Source organism: Terrapene carolina, unplaced genomic scaffold (genome assembly GCF_002925995.2).
Source record: "Terrapene carolina triunguis isolate 2854851 unplaced genomic scaffold, T_m_triunguis-2.0 Scaffold53, whole genome shotgun sequence".
Taxonomy (NCBI): Eukaryota; Metazoa; Chordata; order Testudines; family Emydidae; genus Terrapene; species Terrapene triunguis.
The window spans coordinates 21,014,703-21,040,490 of NW_020664404.1; the positions used below are offsets into that span (position 1 = coordinate 21,014,703).

The 25,788-nt window shown below is 41.2% G+C and overlaps 1 protein-coding gene across 1 annotated transcript in view; it reads left to right on the forward strand.

The window, feature by feature from the left end:
* The first annotated feature begins 3,997 nt into the window (after positions 1-3,997).
* Positions 3,998-25,788, forward strand: part of LOC112109497 (myosin light chain kinase 3) — a 37,157-nt gene continuing 15,366 nt past the window's right edge. Inside the window, exons 1-4 of the mRNA XM_024204034.3 lie at positions 3,998-4,660; positions 22,356-22,446; positions 22,979-23,459; positions 24,289-24,590. Of these exons, the coding sequence (XP_024059802.1) occupies positions 3,998-4,660; positions 22,356-22,446; positions 22,979-23,459; positions 24,289-24,590 (1,537 nt within the window). The remainder of the gene's footprint in view (positions 4,661-22,355; positions 22,447-22,978; positions 23,460-24,288; positions 24,591-25,788) is intronic.

Sequence of the window (25,788 nt, forward strand, 5' to 3'; positions counted from 1 at the left end):
AATATAGATAAGAAATAAAAATCTTTTTAGAGGACTATTAAATACTGTGAATTTTCACAGTTAATTAACACTAAGTTATTTAGCATAGGTGTTTCTGTTATTCTGTGGAAAATCTCCCAATGTTCACTAGCCTTCAGGCCAACACTGTCACCTGTATGGTGTGGTGGCTGAGTGTTAATATTCTGAGCTATAATATAAAACATATGGGAAATGGTGGCTTGCTCAAAACCTGCAGAAGGGTTTCTCTTTACATGATGTTCATATGGGTGAGTTTCTTTGTTTCAACACTGATAAAACCATAAAACACAACCACTGCCAAAATTGAAACAGTTAATCTCTTATAGGCTGGTTAGAAACTTGTCTACTGAGCAAATGTATATGCTTTTTTTCACTAGAGCACAGTATCACCTAGAACTGATGAAAAGATGGCAAAAAGATTTGGTTTTGTCATTTTTTTCCCATCAACATGCAACATTTTATTGAAAATGTTTATTGAAATTTCACAATGCAGAAAATTTAAACATGTCATATCATTAAACCCCAGTTTATGAAATCGGAGAAAAAAGGTGATCATAAGTCAAATTCTGCTCTTTACTTGCAGTCTGGAAGACAACAGTTATTGGGGTTATTTTGGATGAAAACAGGTGTAAATAAGAGTAAAAAAATTGTCTCTTTTTTAAAGCTAGTTTTTTTACAAATATTTAATGGGAAGGAGAAATCTAAAAAGCAGCAATGCTGAAAGAGACTTAGGACTGATGGCGCAATGTGTTAGGGTAGCAACAAAGGCCTGGTCTACACTACGGGGTTAGGTCTAATTTACGGGGTTAGGTCGATTTTAAAAAAGATCACTGCAATTTCTGCTGCATCTATTGGTGCATTACTTCTCAGGACAGGGAGACCCTTCTCTATATGGCTCTGGAACATTACATTCAGTTCTGAGCATCTCATTACCAGAAGGATATTGACAAATGGTTGCAGGTTAGGTAAGAGTGACCAAAATACCGGAGGTTGGCGATGTGTTGATTGTAAGGATTGGTTTATGAGAACGGAATGAAAGAATTAAATGTGCATTGAATGGCTAAGCAAGACTCAGGTTGCAGCGTGAAACAGCCTACAAATACTGAAGGATGTAAACACCCAGGATGGAAATTCATTATATATCGTAATAAAGTTAGCTAGGAGTAATAAGATTAAATTAAGAAAGAGCTTGTAAAGCACTTTGAGAGCTGCTGATGAAAAGTGCTAGATAAGAGCTAGGTATTGTTATTATTCTATTAATAGAGTGCATTGATGGGAAAACCTTTCTAATTTTTGGTGACAGAATTACAATAATAATCCATATAATAGTGCTATAAAGGAAAATAGTGTCCCTGCCCCCAGGAGCTTAAAATTTATATAAGTTCATCATACAGGCTTATTAGTGTGTTTGTGCGGCTAAACTTTTAAACATACATACTAAGCTGATTTTATTACAGTACTCAGTAAATGACCGTTTTGATGTATTTCTCATGACATTTCCCTGGGTAAGTATTATGAGAGATTTAAATGTTTAGTACGTGTGGCTTAGTGTATAGGTTAGACTTTAGAATTACTATCAGTGTAGCTGACCCCTCTTTTTATCATTTCCCTGCTCCCGCAAAAGAACATCCATTTTATAGAAGAACCTCATGACTGACATGCTTTGACTGAGACGTCCACCACAGCCGTCCTGGCTGGATGGGTGATGACATATAATGAACCATTGGTCTTGTGTGTAGAAGGAAAAAGCTCCAAAGTTAAAATTGTGAACCTCTGCACAGACATTTCAGCTGTGATGAATGGCTCTGCAAATCTGGCCATTTTGCAGATGGTGCAAACACCTCTGCTGGAATTTTGTAACTAACAGGGGCTTCTGCAGATGTGTAACTGTCAAGAGAATTTAAGTACTTGTGGCACCTTAGAGACTAACAAATTTATTAGAGCATAAGCTTTCGTGGGCTACAACCCACTTAAGCTTATGCTCTAATAAATTTGTTAGTCTCTAAGGTGCCACAAGTACTCCTGTTCTTTTTGCGGATACAGACTAACACGGCTGCTACTCTGAAAAGAGAATTTAGTTTGTTTCTAGCAGAGATGAATGGAAGAACACTAGGGGCCTTAAACATAACTGTTCTTTACTGGAATCTCCATGATGATCTTTGTTTCAGCATTCTTTTTAGTGATGCCTGGTGTATTATTCTTTCCATGAAATAGGGATCCCTAAACTCTCTCTGTTTCCATCCACTTGCCTGCTTTTAAATCATTGCATCTTTTAAATCAATGCAGAGGAGGTACTGTTAACCATAACATATGATTGCAATCTCTCAATAATATCTGCTGTGTAAAGAGGAGATCTTAATCCAAGTTTCAGGGTCATGCCTGGGCTCACTTCAGGTTTCAGTCAGGGTGACAAGCTGCTGTCATGAGGAGGCTAATATACCTTGGAACCTTTCTTAAAAACCTATGATAACCTGAAAGCAAATAAAAGCTCCTGAATCACTTTTCAGTGCATTATCAACACTAAATGTACATTAATTCTTAAATGACTAAAATAGGTTTCAGTGGAAAGCTTTTAAACATCCATTTGTGAGTGGTTATGAGAGAGAGCTCAGGCAATTAAAAATGGAGAACATTTTAAACACTACAGGCAGAAAACAAAGTAAGTTTAAAATACTTATCACTTTATATGTATAAAACTCTCTGCGCATGCTAACTATTCCTCACCATCCCCATTTAATTTATGTGGAAACTGAGGCAGGGAAAGGAAATGATTTACCCACATCACAAAATAAGGCTTAGATCTTGCAAGTTGATCGATGGAGGCAGCAAGGGGTCTGTCCACAAAGTCCCTCTGACTTCACATTAGTAGTGTAGCTAAACTAGGAGTGGAACCCCAACCCTGGGTTAATTCCTGTAGCCAATATGCATCGCTGAACAGGGATTAGAACCTGGGGATTCCAGACTCCCAGTCATGTGATTCTTCCTCTACACCCCACACTGACTTTATGAAAAGTGAAAGCCCTCAGGAAAAGATTTGTGACAGTAATATAATGACTGGTTTTAAGGGAGCCGTTTACAGGTAGGCAATAAAAAGAATGGAACTAGCAATCCTTGCTAGTGAACATCATTTTCTGAATTTTGTAGTCAGATCATTGTAAATGATAAGAGGCTTCATTGATGTTAAATTTAACTATGTTGGATAACACACAGTCTTAAACTAAAGCTCTGGTTATGGGGAAAAAGACTCTTTAAACTTTGGATTGCCTGTGTCTGATTGGGGTTGTGGTGATTGCCCAGTTTAAAGAAAAAGGCTGTGACTTTCTATAATGTCTGCATACCAGTGTGTCTCTCATTTTCTCTTGTGTATTATTTGTATATCACATCTCTCTCTCTTGCTCTTTAATGCTGCCTTTGATAAGAGGTTTCTCAAGCGACTGCAGGTTTGAATCTGAAAAATTTACATTCAGCTGTAAAAATTTCAAGAGCCCAAAGTTAGATTCCCCTTAAAGGCCCCTATTCTCTTCAGAACAGAGATCACATGGCATACTAGATGCATGTTTCTGACAAGCAGTAACACTACTGCTAAAGTGTCTTTACCCATAGTGGCTTCTCAGATATCTTGTAGCCTTTACACTGTCAAATTCCATTTAAGTGCAAATAGTTCTATCCCTCCTCCCCACAGGTTTACGTCACTGAGCAGAGTGCATTTAGGTTGCTCAGCAAATGTCTGTCTCTATATCCATTTCACTTTAAAACAAGTAAAAAAAATGAACAGGAGTGTTTTCCTTTCTAAGTAATTCAGCTGTCTCATTACTTTGTGATAGTCAAATATATTTGGATGTTTTTCCAAAAGCTTGAGCCTGATTTGCCAAACCCGGGTTTTATGTCTGAGAAGACTGGATGTGGAGCTTTCTGAGCAGATATTGGCCTTAAATAGCTGACCATCAGAGTATTTTCTTCCCCTAACTAAACCAGCATAATGACCACCTCCAGTAGGACGAATTCTGCTACATCCAGGGTAAACTCCTTGGTCAAAATATTTGATCCGAGTGCGTTACAAAACCAGGGGCTTGCTAATGAAGTAGAAACCACCCAAATTCCTCTTGCTGCAAGCAAACATGTCAGCTCCTCTGAAAGTTTTAACACGTTGGATGTGAAGTTTGCCTCCCTTGGTCAGAAAATAGATAAGTTGTTGACTATGCAGGACAATGTCCTTCAGACGCTAAACAGTGTTTCCCAGGAAATGTGTTGCATTGAAAAAGACATTGAGATGTTAAAGGCAAAAGCAACTGAACCTGGACCCACCACAGAAACAAGTGAGAAGCTAAATAACTCTGAAATGAAGGGGCTGTGCATAGAAATGACCAATACCCTTTCTGACATGAACAAGAGTGCAGAGCAGCAAGCTAAAAGATTAGATGGAATGGAACAAATAGTGCTGGGGTTACAGGAGCTTATAGGGTTTGTGGCTGAGAAGTTTAAAACGTGTAAAATCACTGATTTAATTCTCAAAAACAAAGCTCCTCCTAAGCTTGTCAAGGTTGGCAGTTACTTAAAGAACTATAAGGTTGGAAACAATTCCAGAATGAAGACTTTCTCAGACAAAAGGGATACTGGCACGTCCAGCAACAGAAACGAAAAGGTGAGACCAGGTTTGCTTTTCATTTTGCTGAGGACCATTAAATTGTATGGTTGTATTTTGCTTTGCGCTCAGTATTTTAATTTATTTAACCTTAACACAACCAAACCTGTAGGCTTTAATATTGAACTGTATTAGACCAAACTGAGCAACTTTTAATGAAAATGAGTCAGAAAATCTAGTCGATGGTAACTGCAGTCATTTTCTGTATTTACAGCAGGGGTTCTCAAACTGGGGGTCAGGATCCCTCCGGGGGTCGCAAGGTTATTACATAGGGGGGCCGCGAGCTGTCAGCCTCCACCCTAAACCCCACTTTGCATCCTGCGTTTATAATGGTGTTAAATATATTAAAAAGTGTTTTTAATTTATAAGGGGGGGTCGCACTCAGAGGTTTGCTATGTGAAAGGGGTCACCAGTACAATAGTTTGAAAACTACTGATTTACAGTTTCCTTGTGTTAGAAAACATAGTTAGGGGCCCAATTCTGTTCCCGTTGAAGTCAATACAAACTTGATATTGACTTCAATGGGAGCAGGATCTGGCCATGGATTTTGCTATGATATTCTCTGGGTTTATAAGTGTTTGGGGAAAGCAGTTCAGTGAAGATCTTATGTGGCCTGATTCAGAGCTCATTGAAGTTGATGGAAAAACTCTCACTTGCTTCAGTGGGCTTGGGATAAGTCCCACACAAGTCACTTAATTACATGTATTTTGGTGCAGTACTTATACACTCCTGCTGACTTCCAGGGGAGTTTTACCTGAGTAAGAATTCCAGGTCTTGGCCCTAAGAAGGTTAGGTTCACTGTAAATGGAACTTCAGTTTGTATAAAATCCCCTGAAATAAAACTCTTTACTCCTCTTCACTGGAAATGGAGCTTTGCTAGGTTTTCCATGAGCCTGATGTAAAGCCCATTGGAATCTATGAAACAACTTCCATTAACAATAATGGGCTTTGGATCACTCCTGTAAGCTTGTTCCATTGTGCTTAGATCTGGTAACATTGATATTAGCCTCTTAAGTTTAGATAATTTATAAAATTGTTTTGACAAGTTATTTTCAATATTAACTACAATAAAATGAATTAAAATGGGTGTTCCCAAATCCTTTGCTGCTTTATTTTTCATTTTGTTTAAAGATGTAAACTTTTTAGGGTTTCATACATTAGAAGACCCATTCTTCAATATCACAAGTTTTTTAGCAAAGGAAAAAAATGTGTGAAGTTATTAACAGGAAATGGTGCTACTTGTATTGAGAAGTACCCCATATTACTTCAGAATGTCCCCTGAGTGGCTAACCAGATGCCTGGCTATCTTTAAACAGCTCTATTTCCTAGTTAAATAAGTAGTGCTGGAGCCAACATATGTAACTTAGTAGAGGCTAATGGAGTCTGAATGGTAACAGAGGAACAGCTCATAAAGCTCTTTCTTCCAGTCAATTCGTCCAATTCTCCCCAGTGTCATTGTGCAAACTTGTTTTCAGAGAACATCCATAACTGGATGGAAAAACTACTGCTGTATAAAATAATGAAACGACAAATGATATTTTTACAGGCAGGATCTTTTTGACAGTCAGATTGGACTGACCTTATTAAATAAAGAAATTCTAATAAACAAAAAAGGCTTTCACCTTGGTACTGTCACCTTCATTAATGAGATGTACGCTGGTTGGGTGGTAAAAATGTTACTTATTTATAGTATCCAAGTTTTATTTTTAACTATTTTTTTAATGTGTAGAACACCATGATACAAAGCTAGACACATGGGACCTGATTGTCCTCATACTAGTGTAAACCAAGAGTAAAACTGCATAGATGCCAGTGGAATTACACACTTGTGTAACATTGTTGTAAGTAAGAACAGAATCAGTCCCATGATGCTAATGAAGTGTGGTAAGACCCCTAGGGCCTGGTCAGAATCAGGGCCCCATGGTGCCAAATGCTGTAGAAATATAGAGTAAGAGAAAGGATGAGAGAGTAGTGGCCTTTATTGATGAATTCATGGAGGCATGCCAGGCATAAGGGAGAGCCTGGAAGACGACCCAGAGATGGGTGTGAGAGAAGATGACAAATGGGCAAGTGAGACTGGCATCCTTGGCAGATTGAGTGAAATGAGACGTAAAGACACACAGAGAGGAGGGAGGACACGAGAGAGGAAGAGTTGCTAAAGGCCTTGAAGGGGTGGAAAAGAAGCTTGAACTGGATGCAATAAGATGGGGGAGCCAGTAAAGGGATCCAATGAGTGGAGTGATGTGGTCAGAGTGAGGACTAGGAAGATGAGCCCAACAGCCAGGGTTTCAGTGGAGTGGATGGGGCAAGGAGTGTGTTAGGGACAACAGAAAGGAGGAGGTTATGAGGGCCTGAATAAGAGCATTAGCTGTGTGGAGAGAGAGAGGAAAAAAAGCTTGGGCTCTTAAAATGTTTTGGGGGAGGACTGGAGGTATTTGGACATTGTCTGGATGTGTGGGGCAAGAGAGAAGGAGGATAACCTCCCCGGCTAGAGGCCTGAGGAACAAGGCGGATGCGCAAGAAGCTTGGAAGGAAAGATAAGAGTTCTGTTTTGGCCATACTAAGTTGAAGTTGCTGGTGAGACACTCAGAAGATGTCACAAGGACAGGCTGAAATTTGGAAATAAGTGGATGGATATTTTAGGAACATCGAAAATTCACAATAAACTAAGTTCTGAAGCCTTTACTCAGACTTTTGTCACTCTCCCTCAGGCAGAGGTCTCTGTTTTGCTTGCCCCACCATAACCAGAGGAAGGAGAATGGGGGGAGACAGAGGGGCAAGACCACCCCACCATCACTATTTCACTTCCAAGTATTTAACAGAAGCCCCTGCTTGGAAGAGATTCTACTCCTGCTCCAACAACGCCTTCTCAATGAGCGTCATCCCCAACTCACAGCTGCACTGTTTACCCAATATCAGTCAACAGCACTCCCCCTTGCCAGAAGGAGAAGGAGCAAAAAGTCAAATAACTCTCTGTCCCATCAGGCTCTCCCTGTTCACCAAGCACCACCTCCTTCCCTCGCTCCCACACTTAGTCTTCAGACTGACTCACTGACATTAATTGGCATCGATAGGGGTTTGTCTAGAGTAAGGACTGAGTAAGCACTTCTGGATTTGCCCTGATGATGATATTACATTTAATATCTTGTTTGTTTTTTTTATATATATATATTGGCTTGTAGTTACCTTATTCTGTGTGTGTGCATGATTTATTATAAAAGGATCATCATGTGAAATTATCAAACAACCCAGTGAACAATAGTGGAACTTAATACACACATATTCATCCCAGACTTTTAATTTAGCTCTCTGCTAAGTATAGTGGGACTTAGTAAAAGATCCTTCAGCTGGGTTTGTACATTTCTTTTGCTGAGCCTGTTGCTTTAGGGCTGCCAATTATTGATTTGGGGGGCAAATAGAATCTCCTCTCCCCTAGGGAGGACAACAGTGTTTGCTGCAGAATGGATGCACAAGTTAGGTCTTAAAATGTTCTTGCAAAAACAAAGAGAAGATTTTCCAAAAAAGAGGGGTGGTGGGATGGGGGATTAAATAACTCCTTACACTCACACATGCCCACTGTTATGCCTTATAAAGATATCTGTGGTATAGCAGCAGAGATATTATATGCATTCCAAGTGAAATTCAGCCCTTGGCAGAGGGCTTGTGTACTATAGAGACCCTGCAGTTTCCCCTAAATGAAGGAAGTGTCAGAGCAGCCAGGTGAGTGGCAGTGATGAGGTGTCTCTTTAGCCTGGTCTTCATCAGCTCTGAATAGTCCAGATTAGGCAGGCTGCACTGGGAATTGGACCAAGAAAGGCAAATCTTACATGAACCAACAGGCCAGAAGCCACTCATTCTCAACAGGCTGAACATTGTTTTACTAGGGTGATATATCACTTTTTCATGGTCCTCAGACCTTTTTCCTCTTCCAAAATGGCTGCTAAATTTACCACCATGAACCGGAATAAACATTTACAAACCCCTGGGAACCCAAACCACACTGGGGGCTGCAGTGACATCCAAGTATTGAGACAACCAGGTTCATTTTGAATCCAGACCTTTATAAACTTCTACGTGTGTGAGCCCAGTCTGATAGATGAAAGCAGATAACCCACTGCAAAGTGAACTGGGCAGGGAACCCAAGGTTCTAGTTACCATGAATTTGTTAGGAAACATATTGGCTTGTGAAAAAATGAATGTAGTGGTGAAATGCATTAATGGCTTGATAGTGGGGCTGCTGAGCTGTGCCACTGTGTTTGTCAATAGGGATAAGGCTGAAGCATATAAGAGGAGAAAAAAGTCAGCAGAACTCAGACATAATTAGATACATATTGTAGGACTATTTCTAGTCTAGTCTATGGTTTTAAATGAAATGGAAAGGGAAAGAACTTGGATGCTGCACTGATGGGGGCCATGTAGGAACCTAGAGAAACAGATAGAGTGATAAAAATTATAGGAGAAAAATAATGAGCAAAGAAGTATCACCAATGCTATGGGTTATGCTTTATTTTTCACAACATATCTAGATAAAAACACTTCTCTTGTCATTCATCATTTAATTTAAGTCATGCCCTGACTGGCTGAAATTACTTGTAGGAAAAATAGATACATCTCTCTACTCTTTGAGCAGAGGGGAAGAATTATCTTGAACAGAACAAATAACTGTCTCGAAGATCCTTGGACAGGAAAATAGACAACTTAGTTATAGACACAAGCAAGTTATTCCTTTGCATGGAAGCAGACTAGGGGAATGAAAACTCCATAAGGGGAACTTCTTGGAGTTTCCTCAAAACTATGCCTTCAGGGTTGGTGTCAAGGCTGTATCCCCACTTTGAACTTTAGGGTTCAAATGTAGGGGCCTGCATGAAAACCTCTAAGCTTATCTACCAGCTTAGCTTTGGTCCGCTGCCACCATCACAAGAATTCCCTCCCTGGGAAGCCTTGAGAAACCTTTCACCAATTCCCTGGTGAACACAGATCCAAACCCCCTTGGATCTTAAAACAAGGAGAAATTAACCATCCCCCCTCCTTCCTCCCACCCTCCTTTCACCAACTCCTGGTGAATACAGATCCAAACCCCCTTGGATCTTAAAACAAGGAGAAATCAATCTGGTTCTTAAAAAAGAAGGCTTTTAATTAAAGAAAAAGGTAAAAATCATCTCTGTAAAATCAGTATGGAAAATACTTACAGGGTAATCAAACTTAAAGAGCTCAGAGGACCCCCCTCTGTCTTAGGTTCAAAGTACAGCAAACAAAGATACACACTCTGGTAAAAAGGTACATTTACAAGTTGAGAAAACAAAGTAAATCTAAGACGCCTTGCTTGTCTTTTTACTTACAAGTTTGAAATAGGAGAGACTTGTTTAGAAAGATGGGGAGAACCTGGATTGATGTCTGGTCCCTCTCAGTCCCAAGAGCGAACCCCCCTTAAAACAAAGAGCACACACAAAAGCCTTTCTCCCCCCAAGATTTGAAAGTATCTTGCCCCCTTATTGGTCCTTCGGGTCAGGTGTCAGCCAGGTTACCCGAGCCTCTTAACCCTTTACAGGTAAAAGGATTTGGAGTCTCTGTACACAGAGAGCTGTTACCCTTCCCTTTATAGTTATGACAGTTGGAGACAACCCCTTTTTTCTACCACAAAAGTAAGAGGATCCGGGCCACAAGCTTCAGATCTGGCTGTGTTTCCACACCAGCTTCAAGGCCCCCGGTTACATTGCTTGACTCCATGTCCTGAGGCCATCCTCAGAATCCCCCCTTAAAGTCTTCTCAGCATAGAAAATGGCTCTGTGGGAAATTTAATACAGACCCAGGCTGTATTAATTTTTCTGCTGAATCTCTGCATATTGGTAGGAGGACAATGTGTGGCTCCTAGCAGTTTCTCCATGCAACATACTGAGAATGAGTAAGCTGGTCTTAAATGTGAGAAGAGATAGATCATGAGCTCATTTCCCTAGGTTTTTGTGATGCATTGCTATGCAATAATTTACAGCACGTTAAGAAAATGGACACCATTTTGGGGGTCCATTATGACTCTTCCTCAAGCCTAGAATGACCTTCTGAGATGAGAGGCAGCTGAGAACGGGTGATGAAAGGAGACAGGTTATGTCAGGAGAGTGGGCAGGTGGGAAAGAGAGGGCTCCTGGAAGTGAGGAGGTAGGGGCAGGATGGACTGGGGCTAGGCAAGAGTCCTGATCTGCTCCCCCGCGCAGGTGTGGGAAATCCTCCTTTAGCAGGCCACCAGCTTTTAGAAATTAACCAGTTCTCAGGTGACAGCCCACCTGGGAGTGAGCTAGTTCTGTATATGTAATGTATAATACATTTGAATGTTTCGTTCAATATTTCTGTCTTTCTTTGGATTGTCAATGCAATTTCAGTTCATTGCTGGGTCTCTACCATGCTGGGTTTCAATGACGAGAGTAGTTTCTTTGAGTTAAATTAATTTGGTGTCATTCTGGCAACATCCTTCGTCCTGCACAAACACACTACTGATGAGAAGCAAAGACTGGCTGTGCAGCAGCCCAGGTGGACCCTGGGGCCATTCCAAGCACATTCCATTCAGAGTTCTGTTGCCCCCATGGTGAGGTGCGGCAGGAAAAAGTGTGTCTATATAGGGAAAATAAAGAAATCCCAGATCTTTAAAAAGAAACAAACAAACAAAAAACCCTTTGCTTATAAAATAAAGTGTGTTATTAGGAAGCCAGCCTGTGTGTGGAAATCCAGTTAAAAGGGAATCATCAAAGATGTAGGGGATGGTTTTGAAGTCTGTAACCATTTGGAAAAGTCCCTACAGCAAGCTTTCTCCTAAAACAGCCCATGAAGAAGTCTGGACATACCTGCCATGCATGACAGTGCATGCTTGACTCATATGAATCAGTAAAGCTGAGAAATGTCTTCTAACATGGCCAGCTGCTTAATTGCTCTTGTAGCAAAAGATTGCCTGAAGTGGTCTGACAGATGAAACTCAATGTTATTTATACTACAGTAAGAAAATGGCCACTATTGCTTGGCCTTCAAGATGGATCTCTTCTCCGCCATCCTCTCCAACATAAGCTGTGACAAAGTTGCAGTCCACAGGGGGAAATAAGCCCTTTTGTAGAGAATTCTGGAGTACTGTACAGAGCAAGTTCCTCTTGATGTGATTTAGGTGCACGTGCAGTTGGTGGGCCCGTGTAAATAGTGATATACCAAGGTGTTTGTAACAAAGGTCTGACATGCAGAAATGATGGTCATAGATTGATTTTATTTCCTAGTCCCAGTCACCTGACATAGGCGAGAGTTACACATGGTTAATACTCTGGTCATAGCAAAGGTCAGTATCCACTGATTCCAGTGGCTGCTGTTTCTGTACTATTGCATGTACTCCAGAGCCATTGGAAGTATGTTCATCAACTACATTTAAAATCCACCTACAGATGACTGCTCTCTGAAATGATAGTGACTAGTGTTCATGGTGAATATAAAAATGTTTAAAAGCAGTTCATCATCATTATTATTATTACTACAAACAAGTTGTGTTGTGCTTCTTTTAATATATCAGAGTGCATGTTACAGACTACAGACTCAGATTGTGAGCCCGGATACCTGTATGGAATAAGAGGGCATAAAGAACCCCCTTACTCCCATATGTAGGCTACTCACTTTGCTAGAGATCCTCCCTAGCAGAGGAGGGAAGGGAAGGGAGAAGAGCAGTTGCCATTAGATCGCTCCTCCCTCTCCCATACAGGTGGATGGGAAGTGGGCAGGCAGGAGCAGGAAGTGGACAGAGCCTTGGCTTCACTCATCACCCAATATAGCTGAGCCTGTGCATTGGCAGAGGTAAGCTGTGGAAGAAAAAGGCTGGTTCAGCTTTTTTCCAGTCGGAGCAAAGGGGAAGTCATGACTGAACTGTGACTCTCAGTCATAATTCGGTCCCAACGCCACCCCTGGGACAGTGTAGCTATCCACTGCCCTTTATGAGAGCTGTCTTGCAAAGTGACAGTTCCACCCTGCATGTTTCTAAATTAGATTTTCACAGTAAAATAGTCTTTACATACAGTATTTTAGAGCCAACTGTTAGCTTTGCATGTTGAAAAATTTACTAAGAGCCCTCATTTTCCTTTAGGCTGTCTTTGATTCCCCCATCCTGATTGCTACCCTCCTTCTTGAGTTATTGGGGCTATATTTAGGCATGGTTCCAGCTGTGGTTTTACTGTGACAGTATTAGAAGTGCACTGCACTGCTGAACTAATATCTTTAATAACAAGTGAGGAGCATCATTTTAGTCTTGATGGACTGCGATATATTGGTTTACTCATATATTTGATGTTTCTGTCCTCTTGATTTTTTGTTCTTTAAGCTTGAGTACAGTGAAGTACATTCAAAGATTTCCTGGTATGTGATGGGTAGCTTGATGCAAATTTCCTTGCAGCAATATCTGCCTAGTAAATTCTGTTCATTATTGCCAAGTTATTTCAGGGCTGTTGGCCACATATGCATTCTCATGTATATCCTAGTATGGAATCATACTTTACATTCTTTGACGTGACTGAATAGATGTTCTGACTTGAAATTAGCATATACAGAATAATTATTTATTTTAGAGTGCTCTCAGGACTATAAAGAATGTGGAAGAGAGAAGATTTCCGCATCTAGGTGCTTACAGCCTCTGTAGACAAGCAATAAATAATTATTCAGTTACACTGAGTGCTATCAGAAATGGAAGCAGATTCACCATATGACAGTGGAGTGTGGGTGGGTGTGTTTTGTTTCATGTATATAAGAAGTATCAGAATTTCATTCACTGGTCATTTAACACTGCCTGTCTTTGAAGACAAAAAGTGCTTTGAGGAGGGAAATGGAAGTGGATAGAGTGGATTCCAGCTGTTCCAGGATAGGTAGAGAGTTATGGAATCAAATACTTTCTCAGGAAAAGAAGGCATCACATATGTTCGGATTCCAAAAGTTAGTATGTTGAGGATTCAGTCACATACAACAAGTTGTTACATATAGAATTATGTACATGTAGAGAGCCTACATACCGGTGCTTATGTAGCAAAATCCAGGACATAACACTGGGTGATAATGACTTGCTCAAGTACTCAATGTCATCACGCAGATCAAGTAACTCAATCATGTCTATTCATGGATAATGTTCAGCTCTTACATAAAAGCTGGATATCTAATCCTAATAAATCTATGTGAACTATCTTGGACGTCCCTAATACAGACACTGATGACGTCTATCCGTTACTGTTATTAGGAAGTATCTCCAACAGTTGGAGATGGGTAGAACTCTGAGTCACTATAGAGAATTCTTTCCAAGGTGTCTGGCTGAGATGTCTGGCGGGTGGGTCTTGCCTGCATATTCAGGGTCTAACTGATCACCATATTTGGGGTTGAGAAGGAATTTTTCCCCAGATCAAATTAGCAGAGACCCTGGGGGGTTTCTCCTTCCTCTGCAGCATGGGACATGGGTCGCTTGCTGCTCAGGTGTTATACCAATAAAAACTAGCAGGATCTTATTAAAGGGGACAAGATAAAGATGCCACATTTATTATGATAATTTGATTTATGACCAATAACTAATATCTTAATCCTTATACACACACATTATACCTAATACCTATACATACACACACACACACACATTCACACACACACACACATCCATCAGATGTTCTGCAGCTGCTGCATAGTTACCAGTCCTGCTTGAGTCTGTGGCTTGAGTTTGCAGCTTGGGTTCGTAGCTTGTGGCGGCTAACTGGCCAGGAAAGCCGGGCACAAGGACGAGCTGGGTCTCTGTTGGGCCCTTCCATGTTGGCAGCAGAATGTTACCCTCCTCCAAAGTTTTCCATCTTACCCATCCTTTTGGTAGGCTTTAGTTTGAATCCAGAGTCTATAGGTCTTGCTGTGTTACGCTGCCTCTGGGTTTGGTGATTGATCACCTGTCAATTGCAGACATGACTTTCAGCCTCGGACCGGGCTTTGATCTTCCTTCTATTGTACCTTTTCTTTTTAGGGTGGATTCTTCTTACTTTGTTAGGGCTCTTGTCTGCATCTTCAGCCGTTGGTGTTTGAACTCTATTTAATCAGGACAGGCTGGGGCTGGAGGTTGATTCCATCATCCATACATACCTCATTCACACATCTAAACTAAACTAATAAGATTACAGCAGGGTTTGCAAAAATGAAGGTTGCAGCAAGCCCTTACAAAATGGAGTAAGCGTTTTAAAATGGGGTTTGAATTACAATATGGCAAACAGTGAACAGAAGTTACAATATAGACAAGTATAATGGATGGCAAACAGTGGACAGAAGTTACACTGTAGGCAAGTGCAATAAATGGTGAACAGAAATTACAATACTGAAACAGTGCAAGTCTCAGTGATTTAAGCAGGAATTGGATTGATAGTGAAACTTACAAAGGCAGCCGACTGAACAGCTATGGCTCTTAACAAGCATCTTAACTGTTAATTAGCCAGTTATTGGGGTAACCGGTTTTATGAATGAATATTGTTTCATTCATAAAACTTTACTTATGAAGTTACATTAATAAAGTAAACAATTTCATTCATGAGTCCTACACAGGCAGTACCCGGGGCCAGCCGCACCAGCTGCTGCTCAGGTGGTCCCCAGCTAAGTTCCCTATAAGCTGTGGAGCAGCCTATTTAGTGCCACGCAGGTGCTCAGGGAACCCGCCCGGCCGGGACCTGCCATGACCGGGGGAGGGGCGCCCCCAGCCCCAACGCAGCCCCAGCTCAGGCCTGCCACTGCCGGGACGCCACTCCCCTGGCCCCAACTCAGCCCCAGGGGGAGTCCTCTCTCCCTGCTGTAGCCCCAGGGCAGCCTGCATCCCAAACCCCGCATCCCCAGCCTTTCTCCAGAGCCCGTACCCAGCCAGAGCCCTCACCCCTTCCCCCTCCCACAGCTCTGAGCCCCTATCCCCAGAGTCCACACCCCCAGCCGGAGTCGTCACACCCCTGCACCCCAACCCTCTGCCCCAGCTCTAAGGCCCCTCCCACATTCTGAACCCCTCGGCCCCATCACCTCCATATTGTTGCACATAACAAAATTCATTCCGCATTCTGGCCCTGGAACTGCCAGCAGCTGGTGCGGCTGGCCCTGGGGACTGACGGAGCAGCAGTCCCTGTAGCGGTCCCCGGGCGGCCGGAGCAGCTGCTGCTCGGTGGCCCCCCCCGGCAGCTGGTGCTGCTGGCCCTGCCCCCCCAGACCCCCTTCCCCGCAGCAGCAGCCCCCCAGCTCCCCTCCAGCAATGGCTCCCCAAGATTTAGTCAGGGGTGTTTATAATATAAGTCATGGACAGGTCTCGGCCATGAATTTTTGTTTATTGCCTGTGACCTGTCCATGACTTTCACTAAAAATAGCTGTGACTAAATTGTAGCCTGAGTAATGGGCCTACTACAGAAGTGAGTGGGTGAGGTTCTGTGGCCTGCAATATGCAAGAGGTCAGACTGGATGATCATGATCATCCCTTCTGACCTCAAAGTCTATAGGCCTATGAGTCAATGAATAGAAAATGGACTTTTGCATAAGCAAATTTCTATATATTGCAACCTGTTGAATGGGAGCGAACTGAAGCAATGAAATAGTACCTTTTGGCATCAGAAGAAATGTGATGGAGTCACAAAGGAGATCTAACTAAAACCTTAGGGCTGCTTCATGAAGCCATTCATTATAAGGTTGCCTGCAGTGGGAAGAAAATCAAAGGGTTTTATTAGGTGAATAAAAAAAGTTGAAAGTTAGATAGAAAAACATTCCAAAGTTAGCCCTGGTGCAGTATAAAGAAAGAATTTAAGTACAGCACAGCTCATTAAAAAGGAGTCAGATGTTCATAAAAAGTATTACATTAATTTCTGACTGAATCTGAAATTGCTTTAAAATACATTATATTTATATCTTTTATGATTGCTTAACGTCTAATTACTATGATTTTTTTCATCACGTAGTTTCTAATGCAACTCTGAATAGTTTCTGAAAATACTCTTATGCATCATTCCATACTGTAGGTTTATAAAGAGTCTTTATTCTGCTACCATGTTGTTCTGCTGCTGCTGCTGCCATCACCTCTGCTCTTACTCTGTCTGTGTTACATGAAATCTGAACATGGTGGATGTTGGAAGCACAAGTTTATGCCTGGAAAATGTGTTTTTTTGTTTTGTTTTTTGACTGCATAACCCCAACTTGTGTTCGTGCACACACCTTTTTGCTTGTGCATATTTTTAGGCACACAAAATGTAACCTTTAATATTTCCCTTTGGGGCAATTCTGGATGAAGAATGAAAACCGCATTGGAAGCTTTGGCCTCCTGTTGATGGGGGGAACAGGTGATGCTGTAAACCTCGTTGTGCATATGAAATTCTTTTTTTTTTTAAATTGTGTGCGTAATTTCCAGGACAGTATGAGACGCTTTAGACTGTAGAAACCCAAGACTAAAAAAATTGTTTCCTATAATTTTAGAAATTGTGAGAGAAGAAATCACCCAAATGAAAGGCTAAAACCTCCCTGTAAGGCTTTGGATTAAAGGGATCCTTAGAAGCACCCGTAACAGCTCAGGAAGCAGTATCTCATGGGGGCAAATAGAATCCGTAGGTATCCATAGTACAGTAGCGATTACATTTTGGGTATTGCAGAGGAATGAGTTGTGCCTTTAGGGTGACATTTTCAAAGGAGTCTAACGGAGTTAGATGTTCAGATCCTATTGCAATTCAAAGAGAATTGGTCGGCTAATTTCCTCTCCTTTGAAAATCCCAGTGTTAAGGCATTGCTCTGCCTTGGGGTGCAGAGGAGTCATACTCCCAATAGGAACTTGTGCCTCAGAAAAGTGCAGGGCCTCCTGCAGATCCCACAGAATACAGCCACTAGTCCTAGGGCTGCCAACTTTGTAATATTTAAAAACTGAGCACACCTGCTGGAGCCTCCCCTGCCCCGCCTCTTACCCCTGAGGCCCCACCCCTACCTCTTTCCCCAAGGCCCTGCCCCTGCCCTGCCCCTTGCCCCTGAGGCCCTGCCCCCCATTTGCTCCTCTTTCCCCTTTCCTCTGTCACTCACTGCTTTTCGCCTCTCCCACCCTTGCCTGCAGAGCCAGGATTGGGAGCTGCAGCCGCCTGATGCAGGTAGGAGCTTAGATTCATAGATTCTAGGACTGGAAGGGACCTCGAGAGGTCATTGAGTCCAGTCCCCTGCCCCCATGGCAGGACCAAATACTGTCTAGACCATCCCTGATAGACATTTATCTAACCTACTCTTAAATATCTCCAGAGATGGAGATTCCACAACCTCCCTAGGCAATCTATTCCAGTGTTTAACCACCCTGACAGTTAGGAACTTTTTCCTAATGTCCAACCTAAACCTCCCTTGTTGCAGTTTAAGCCCATTGCTTCTTGTTCTATCCTGAGAGGCTAAGGTGAACAAGTTTTCTCCCTCCTCCTTATGACACCCTTTTAGATACCTGAAAACTGCTATCATGTCCCCTCTGTCTTCTCTTTTCCAAACTAAACAAACCCAATTCTTTCAGCCTTCCTTCATAGGTCATGTTCTCAAGACCTTTAATCATTCTTGTTGCTCTTCTCTGGACCCTCTCCAATTTCTCCACATCTTTCTTGAAATGCGGTGCCCAGAACTGGACACAATACTCCAGTTGAGGCCTAACCAGCGCAGAGTAGAGTGGAAGAATGACGTCTCGTGTCTTGCTCACAACACACCTGTTAATGCATCCCAGAATCATGTTTGCTTTTTTTGCAACAGCATCACACTGTTGACTCATATTTAGCTTGTGGTCCACTATAACCCCTAGATCCCTTTCTGCCGTACTCCTTCCTAGACAGTCTCTTCCCATTCTGTATGTGTGAAACTGGTTGTTCCTTCCTAAGTGGAGCACTTTGCATTTGTCTTTGTTAAACTTCATCCTGTTTACCTCAGACCATTTCTCCAATTTGTCCAGATCATTTTGAATTATGACCCTATCCTCCAAAGCAGTTGCAGTCCCTCCCAGTTTGGTATCATCTGCAAACTTAATAAGCATACTTTCTATGCCAATATCTAAGTCATTGATGAAGATATTGAACAGAGCTAGTCCCAAAACAGACCCCTGCGGAACCCCACTTGTTATACCTTTCCAGCAGGATTGGGAACCATTAATAACTACTCTCTGAGTACAGTTATCCAGCCAGTTATGCATCCACTTTATAGTAGCCCCATCTAAGTTGTATTTGCCTAGTTTATTGATAAGAATATCATGCGAGACCATATCAATGCCTTACTAAAGTCTAGGTATACCACATCCACCACTTCTCCCTTATCCACAAGACTCATTATCCTATCAAAGAAAGCTATCAGATTGGTTTGACATGATTTGTTCTTTACAAATCCATGCTGGCTATTCCCTGTCACCTTACCACCTTCCAAGTGTTTGCAGATGATTTCCTTAATTACTTGTTCCATTATCTTCCCTGGCAGAGAAGTTAAACTAACTGGTCTGTAGTTTCCTGGGTTGTTTTTATTTCCCTTTTTATTGATGGGCACTATATTTGCCCTTTTCCAGTCTTCTGGAATCTCTCCCGTCTCCTATGATTTTCCAAAGATAATAGCTAGAGGCTCAGATACCTCCTCTATTAGCTCCTTGATTATTCTAGGATGCATTTCATCAGGCCCTGGTGACTTGCAGGCATCTAACTTTTCTAAGTGATTTTGAACTTGTTCTTTTTTTATTTTATCTTCTAAACTTACTCGCTTCCCATTAGCATTCACTATGTTAGGCATTCCTTCAGACTTCTGTGTGAAGACCAAAACAAAGAAGTCATTAAGCATCTCTGCCATTTCCAAGTTTCCTGTTACTGTTTCTCCCTCCTCACTGCGCAGTGGGCCTACCCTGTCCTTGGTCTTCCTCTTGCTTCTAATGTATTGATAAAAAGTTTTCTTGTTTCCCTTTATTCCTGTAGCTAGTTTGAGCTGGCCCTGGCTGAGTAGGGGCTGGCCCGGGTGACGACTTGGCGCCTCCCTGTCTCCCCTGGTTGCAGTAACCAGACTTTGGGTGTCCAGTCAGTAGATCTGACCAGACACTGTCAGGTCCCCTTTTCAACCAGACTTTCCAGTCAAAAACTGGACAACTGGACACCCTAACTGGTCCACCCTTTTTGAAGGACACTCCGTCTACTCCCCCTGGTCCCAGCCAGCTCTACAGGAGCCAGGCACAATCTGGCCCTTTGAGAAAAAGTGATGACTGAAAGTTCATATTTTTACCCCTAAGCTAAGATTTGACAAGTCAAACAAGAGGCACAATTTACCTGTAATGGCAAAAACCTCAAGTGTACAGCTTAAGTTCCCGTATATACTATGGGTACTCTCTGTCATACTTTCAGTCTTGGCATTAATTGTACTTCATCCTAGTGGCCTTACCATGTGCCACTTATTGGTCATAAACAACCGATACTTACTGAGTCTGAAGGATGCAAGTAAATGCTTCAACCCATTTCATTTTGTACCAGCTGGATTAGTTTTTTCACTTAAATAAGCATGAGCGCCTCAACCCCTGCTAAACTATAGGCGTTCAAAAACTATGTTTGAATAAATCCTGTAGTGATTTATGGAGCTGTCAAGCAGTTGCAGATACTCGGCATCATCCAAATCTCTACCAGGCAGATTTTCAAAAGCTGCCTTCCATTTTTCACACCTGCAGACTGCAAAAATATTTAGTGAGAAAGCACTGTATACCTGCAATTATTTTTGGATGCAGAAATGAAATTTGGCTCCATGTATAAAAAGTCCTTGGAGTCCACTTGCATGGTTATTTGCTCAGCTGACTATATTTGATTATAATCAGTGTCCTCATCAACATTGCCAGGAGGGCATACTTACAGGAATCAGAGTGCATTAGTAATTGCATTAACTTCTTGGTCTAAGGTTTTGCCCTACCTCTTTTAGCACTTTTCACTGCAGAGCAGAAAACCAAAGCAACAATGACCCATTCTTTATGATCAGTTCAGAATTTAGATTCATGGAGCATTCTTAGATTTAGGTTCATTGAGCATCTTAGTTGACAAGGCTCCAGCTTGTTTTTTGAGGGGAGTTATGTGCTCATATTTAAGCCCTCTTCATGTTATAGCTTGAATCCTGCTAGGAACAACTGTATTCAAAACAGTTGTCAGTCACAGTTCTTACAGCACAGATTCCCTGTCTGTTTTGGATAGGAATTTTTTGTAATAGCCAGGCTAGCTGTAGAGGCAAACTGCGTATCTCACCATTTCCAACTCCTTTCATACAATTTCTTTTTTTTTTTTTTTAATTTTTCTTTGTTTCCTGTCGAGTTCAGTATGCTTTGGATACAGTAGCTTTAGAGAGTACTTGTAGTTTTCATTTGGTTCCTGTTATCTGTATAGTTCTATTTAGTTTTGTATATTAAAAAAATCCTTTAAAGACGCTACCAGGGAGTGTATATAGTTCTGGCATCAAGTCGTGCTCATTTTATTCCCACGAGTAAACAGTAGGATTACTTGCATGAATAAAGCAAGCAAGTTTAGGTGCCTGGTCCAGTATACTCAGCAGAAATAGGTATCAAGCAATTTTAGTGGGTGATTCAAAGAGAGAGTCAGAGTAACACCCTAATCTGGAAGAAATTCTTCTGAAAGTTACTTGGAAGTATCTAATTGTTTACACCCTTTTGGACCCATTTCTATTATTAACAATATATATGTTTCATTTTTACTATGAAGAGGTTAGGAGGGAGCTAGAGGAAAATGGAATATTGATGAATCATTTATGTCACTGATTGTGATGTTACCATTTTACTAGTACATTACGAATATTTAAAGAAAAAGACAATGAACAAATTCCATAGATATATAATTACATAGCTATAAATGTAACAATAATACTTCTGTTTTATGGGAAGTCTGTTCAGTACAAACGTCCTCTAGATGTCAGTATAACATTGTAGAATATAGACCTAATGTAGGCTACAAAGCTAAGATTATGGTTTTATATCCTTTGATTCCTGGTAACTGTTTTATCAGCTTGCAATAAATTATTAAAAATGCTGTTACCAGATGTTGTATGCAGTGTAGTTATAGCCATGTTAGTCTGAGGATACTAGCGAGACAAGGTGGGTGTGGTAATATATTTTATTGGACCAACTTCTGTTGGTGAAAGAGACAAGCTTTCGAGCCACACAGAGCTCTTCTTCGGGTCTGCTGAAGAAGACCTGAAGAAGAGCTCTGTGTGGCTTGAAAGCTTGTCTCTCTCATCTACAGAAGTTACCAGATGTTGTTTAACAGCACAAATCTATTTAAAATCTATCAGTAAGGCTATTACTGAATATTTTACCAGCACAATAAATATTAACTTTGTTTTCGACTAACCAACCTAATTTTTAAAAGCTGGTAAGTTATTTTTCTTGTGGATTATTTGTCAGCTCATGAGGCTTGATTCTGATTTTTTTTCTATGCTAGTTTTACATTAGTGTAACTCCATTGATTTCAACCCAGGGAGTTACTCCTGATTTACATTGGTACAGACAGAATCAGGTCGATGGCACCTAAAACTGAATACATCATGCATATTGTCAATAACACTTAAAGATGGATTTTGAATCAATTAGTGCAAAATGTTTGGTTTTGTTCAAAAGAGAGAATGCAGTTTTGCAAATAACAGTGCAATGTGAATGCTGTGCACAGCGACTAATGTATTGCTTGCATTCCTACAGGCCATCAGGGATCAGAAAGAAAAGGAGAAGTCATGTTTAAGTGTGAAGGGAACAAAGTTTATAAAAAAGAAGAAACCACCCGATTCCACAGGTTAGAGCTTTCACTCTGCATGATGTCTAAGGGCCCAGTTTTGGAACCCTTCCTTACTCATATGAGTAGTCTGGCTGAAATAATTGGGGCTAATCTTGTGAACAAGTAAGTAAGAGTGACATGAGTAAGGGTTGCCCAATCAGCACCTAGACATTGAAGGGTCATTTACTCTATTACCGTCAGTGCATTATGTGTTGCCTTGCCTTTGTACATGGTCATAAACTTTCCAAGAAGGTGCTTTTGCTTGAATATTTTATTAAACTAGACTTAGTTCACCATGAGTTTAAGTAAGAAAACTATCTGAAAGGGCTACATCTGAAGGCCAAGAATCTGTAGGTGCTTTATATAATGGGTTTTAAAAAAAATTATACTTTGCTTGAAAGCTCATGAGCATTACTATTGCTTAGAAAACATTTCTATTGACCTTGGAAAGTGGAGGAGAAAAGCAGGTGCCTACTCAGTAAGTAATGGAAATCATGGTAATTACGTAAGTCCTTAGTTAATATGCTTGGTATTCTCTGATTGTTTCCAGAGGGAGCCAACCAAGAAAACCAGTCCTGCCCTCACAAAGAAACGGTCCATATGCTCAATAAGGAAAATACTGAAAAGGCAAGTGCTTTTTTGGTTCAAAGGAGTTCTCCCAAATCTCAAGGGCCAAAGAACAAGGGAGAGGATTTAGCTTTGAAAAGGCAGAAGGAACACACAAAGAGCTATGTTCAAACATCCTTCAGTAGAAGAAAGAGCCAAGGAGCAGAGGTTGCTGTTGATGACATTAACCAAAGGATAACAGGGCAAGATGAAGAGAAGGAAAGTGAATCCCTGGAAGGTGTGAAGAGGGCTGGTGGACAGCAAGTGCCTGAAGAAGAAAGGCAAGAGGAGGAAGAAGAAGAGGATGATGCTGGTCACTGTGAAGAAGAGGAGGAAGAATCAGCAACTGCATCCCAAAATGAACATGAGATAGAGGATGATGAGGGTCCAGCAGAAAGCCAGGGACAAGATGCACGGCTTCAAAGGTAAGATTTAAAACCCAAAGTGTACATTAGCCTATTCTTAAAGACCCATATTCCAGAAAGCCATTTATTTCAAGCATTAAATCAAGTAAGTATATTAGCAATATTTATTTGGGAGCTATGTCATAAATCCAGCCCAATATCCAAACGAAAGTGGGTTTAACAGACTGGCTCTGTCTCCAGGACAACCTGCCACACATGGCAAAACCAGTACTGTCTTATGTGTTTGCCATTTGCTCAGAAAGAAGGTCTGGAACAAAGAAAGGGCAGCTGGATATTCAACAGTTCTTCATCTCTAAGAAGCATCCTCCCCTTCTGTCATGTTTATGTTCCACACCTTGTAACTTGTGACCAAAGTAAGGTTAGAATAGAGAGTGTACTAGTTTGGAATTGCACTGCAATATCTGATAATACAAGTGGTAACATAAAACTGTGACACTTGCCCAGGGAACTAAATTGTTAAGCTTGTTTACTCTGATTCTTCTGTGCTGCATTATTTATAGACCTTCAGAGATAAGTGGTTCAAGCTCTCAAGGATCTTTATAAACAAAGAGAGTTCTCCCACTACTTTAAAGATGTGGTTGATAGTCAAAGATGAAATCAGCAGAATTCAGGCTGTTGTTTCAGAAATAGGAACTTTGCTGCTGTCAGGTTTATTTTATTCTACAAAAGGAAGCTTACCCTAGTTAGTTACCATTATTACTTTACACAATAAAGCAAAAATAAATAAATGTTATTTAAATGCAGCCTGCCCCTGGAATTTCTCACCTTTAGTTCTGCGTTCATTCTGCTTTAAGTTTATACCAGTGTAATGCAATGCTTTGTCTTGCAGGTGTAAAGGCAGTGAAAAAGGCACAGGAAGCAAACCATCAGAGACGTTCTCCCAGAACCCTGAGCAGACCTGCCAGCTTGAGCATAGAGGCAGCAGTAAGCGTCGAGTGAATGATGAAGGTCTAATCAAAGCTGACAACAAAAAGAGCAGGGTAGACGCAGAGAGTGCTGGTGACAAATGTAAACGTAAAGAGGCCATTAAACCAAATACTCCACAAGACAAACCAAAGGCAGCTGATTCCACTGGTACAGAGAGTGATAATCAAGCAGAGGCATCTATAGAAGATTTGGTGACTGTAATTGGTAGGAAATAGCTTTTGCTTAAAAAAAAAAGGCATATGTATCGTAACTATGAGCAAAACCATTTGTTCATAGCGGCCAGAGCCCTAGTTGACGCAAATCAGTGTCACTCCATTTACTTCAGGAGAGTTATGTTAATTTTTTTATCAGCTGAGGATCTGATCTGACCTTTGTTTTTAGAATATTCTGTTCTGAGAGTTGGAAAGTATAAAGTATCTTGGGAAAATCTGGCTGAAAGCAGTTGATACCGCAGGTCAGACTAGAGGCTCGCACTGGTCCTTTCAGGCCTTAACACTTACGAAGTTAACATTTTTTAGCCCAGAAATGGTAATTTTTGGTAAGTCTTTCAGTCTCTCTTGGAAACCTGTTTTCTTGTGTTGTTATAAATTATACACTGGAAGTTTGCAGCTCTTCAGGGTCAAATCCTTGCTTAAGAGGAAGAGAACTTCTTTGCATGTTATAGGCCTCAGTAACATGCAAAGGCCCCTGTTTAAAGTCTGCAATTCAACCCCTGCAGAATCCAAAGTAGGTGGCAAAATTCCAGGAGCCCTGGCTTTCTGCAATGCCTTGACCATGAACTAACTCACTGGCCATGTAAGTTATTAACACATTAAAAAAATCTGGGTACGCAGCTGTTGTCCTGGAAAAATGGACATGCCCTGTGAATAAGGACAATCCAGTCTTACATTAATGACCAGAGGATTCCTGCCAACTATATGCTGTCATGGGATTTCTTTTTTATCATTTTCACTGAAGTAATGAATGGTTTTAAAATTGCTCAAAAAGTTCCACATGCAGCATTCCAAACCAAAGAGATCATATAGAAACATCACCATTCTAGCCCTTCTTTCCCTTGGTAGAAATGTTTGTCACCTTGGTCAGCCAAAGGTCATTCCGAGGAATATAAATCAACTGACAAACAATGTGGGCATAAAATGAAAAACTTATCACCCCACAAAAATCTAAACACAAATTTAGGGGTTAAGGGCTTGTCTACAATAGGGATTTTTGCATCAGTCAGGCTGCATGGTGCAGTGGATAGAGCACTAGAATGCAACTCAGGTGACCTGGGTTTATGACCTACAGCAAGGGATTTCATCTTTGTGCCTCTCTTTCGCCTTTCAGCCTTCTGTCTGCCTTCTCTGTTTAGACTGTAAACTCTTCAGGGCAGGAACTTATAATGTGTATGTACAGTGCCTAC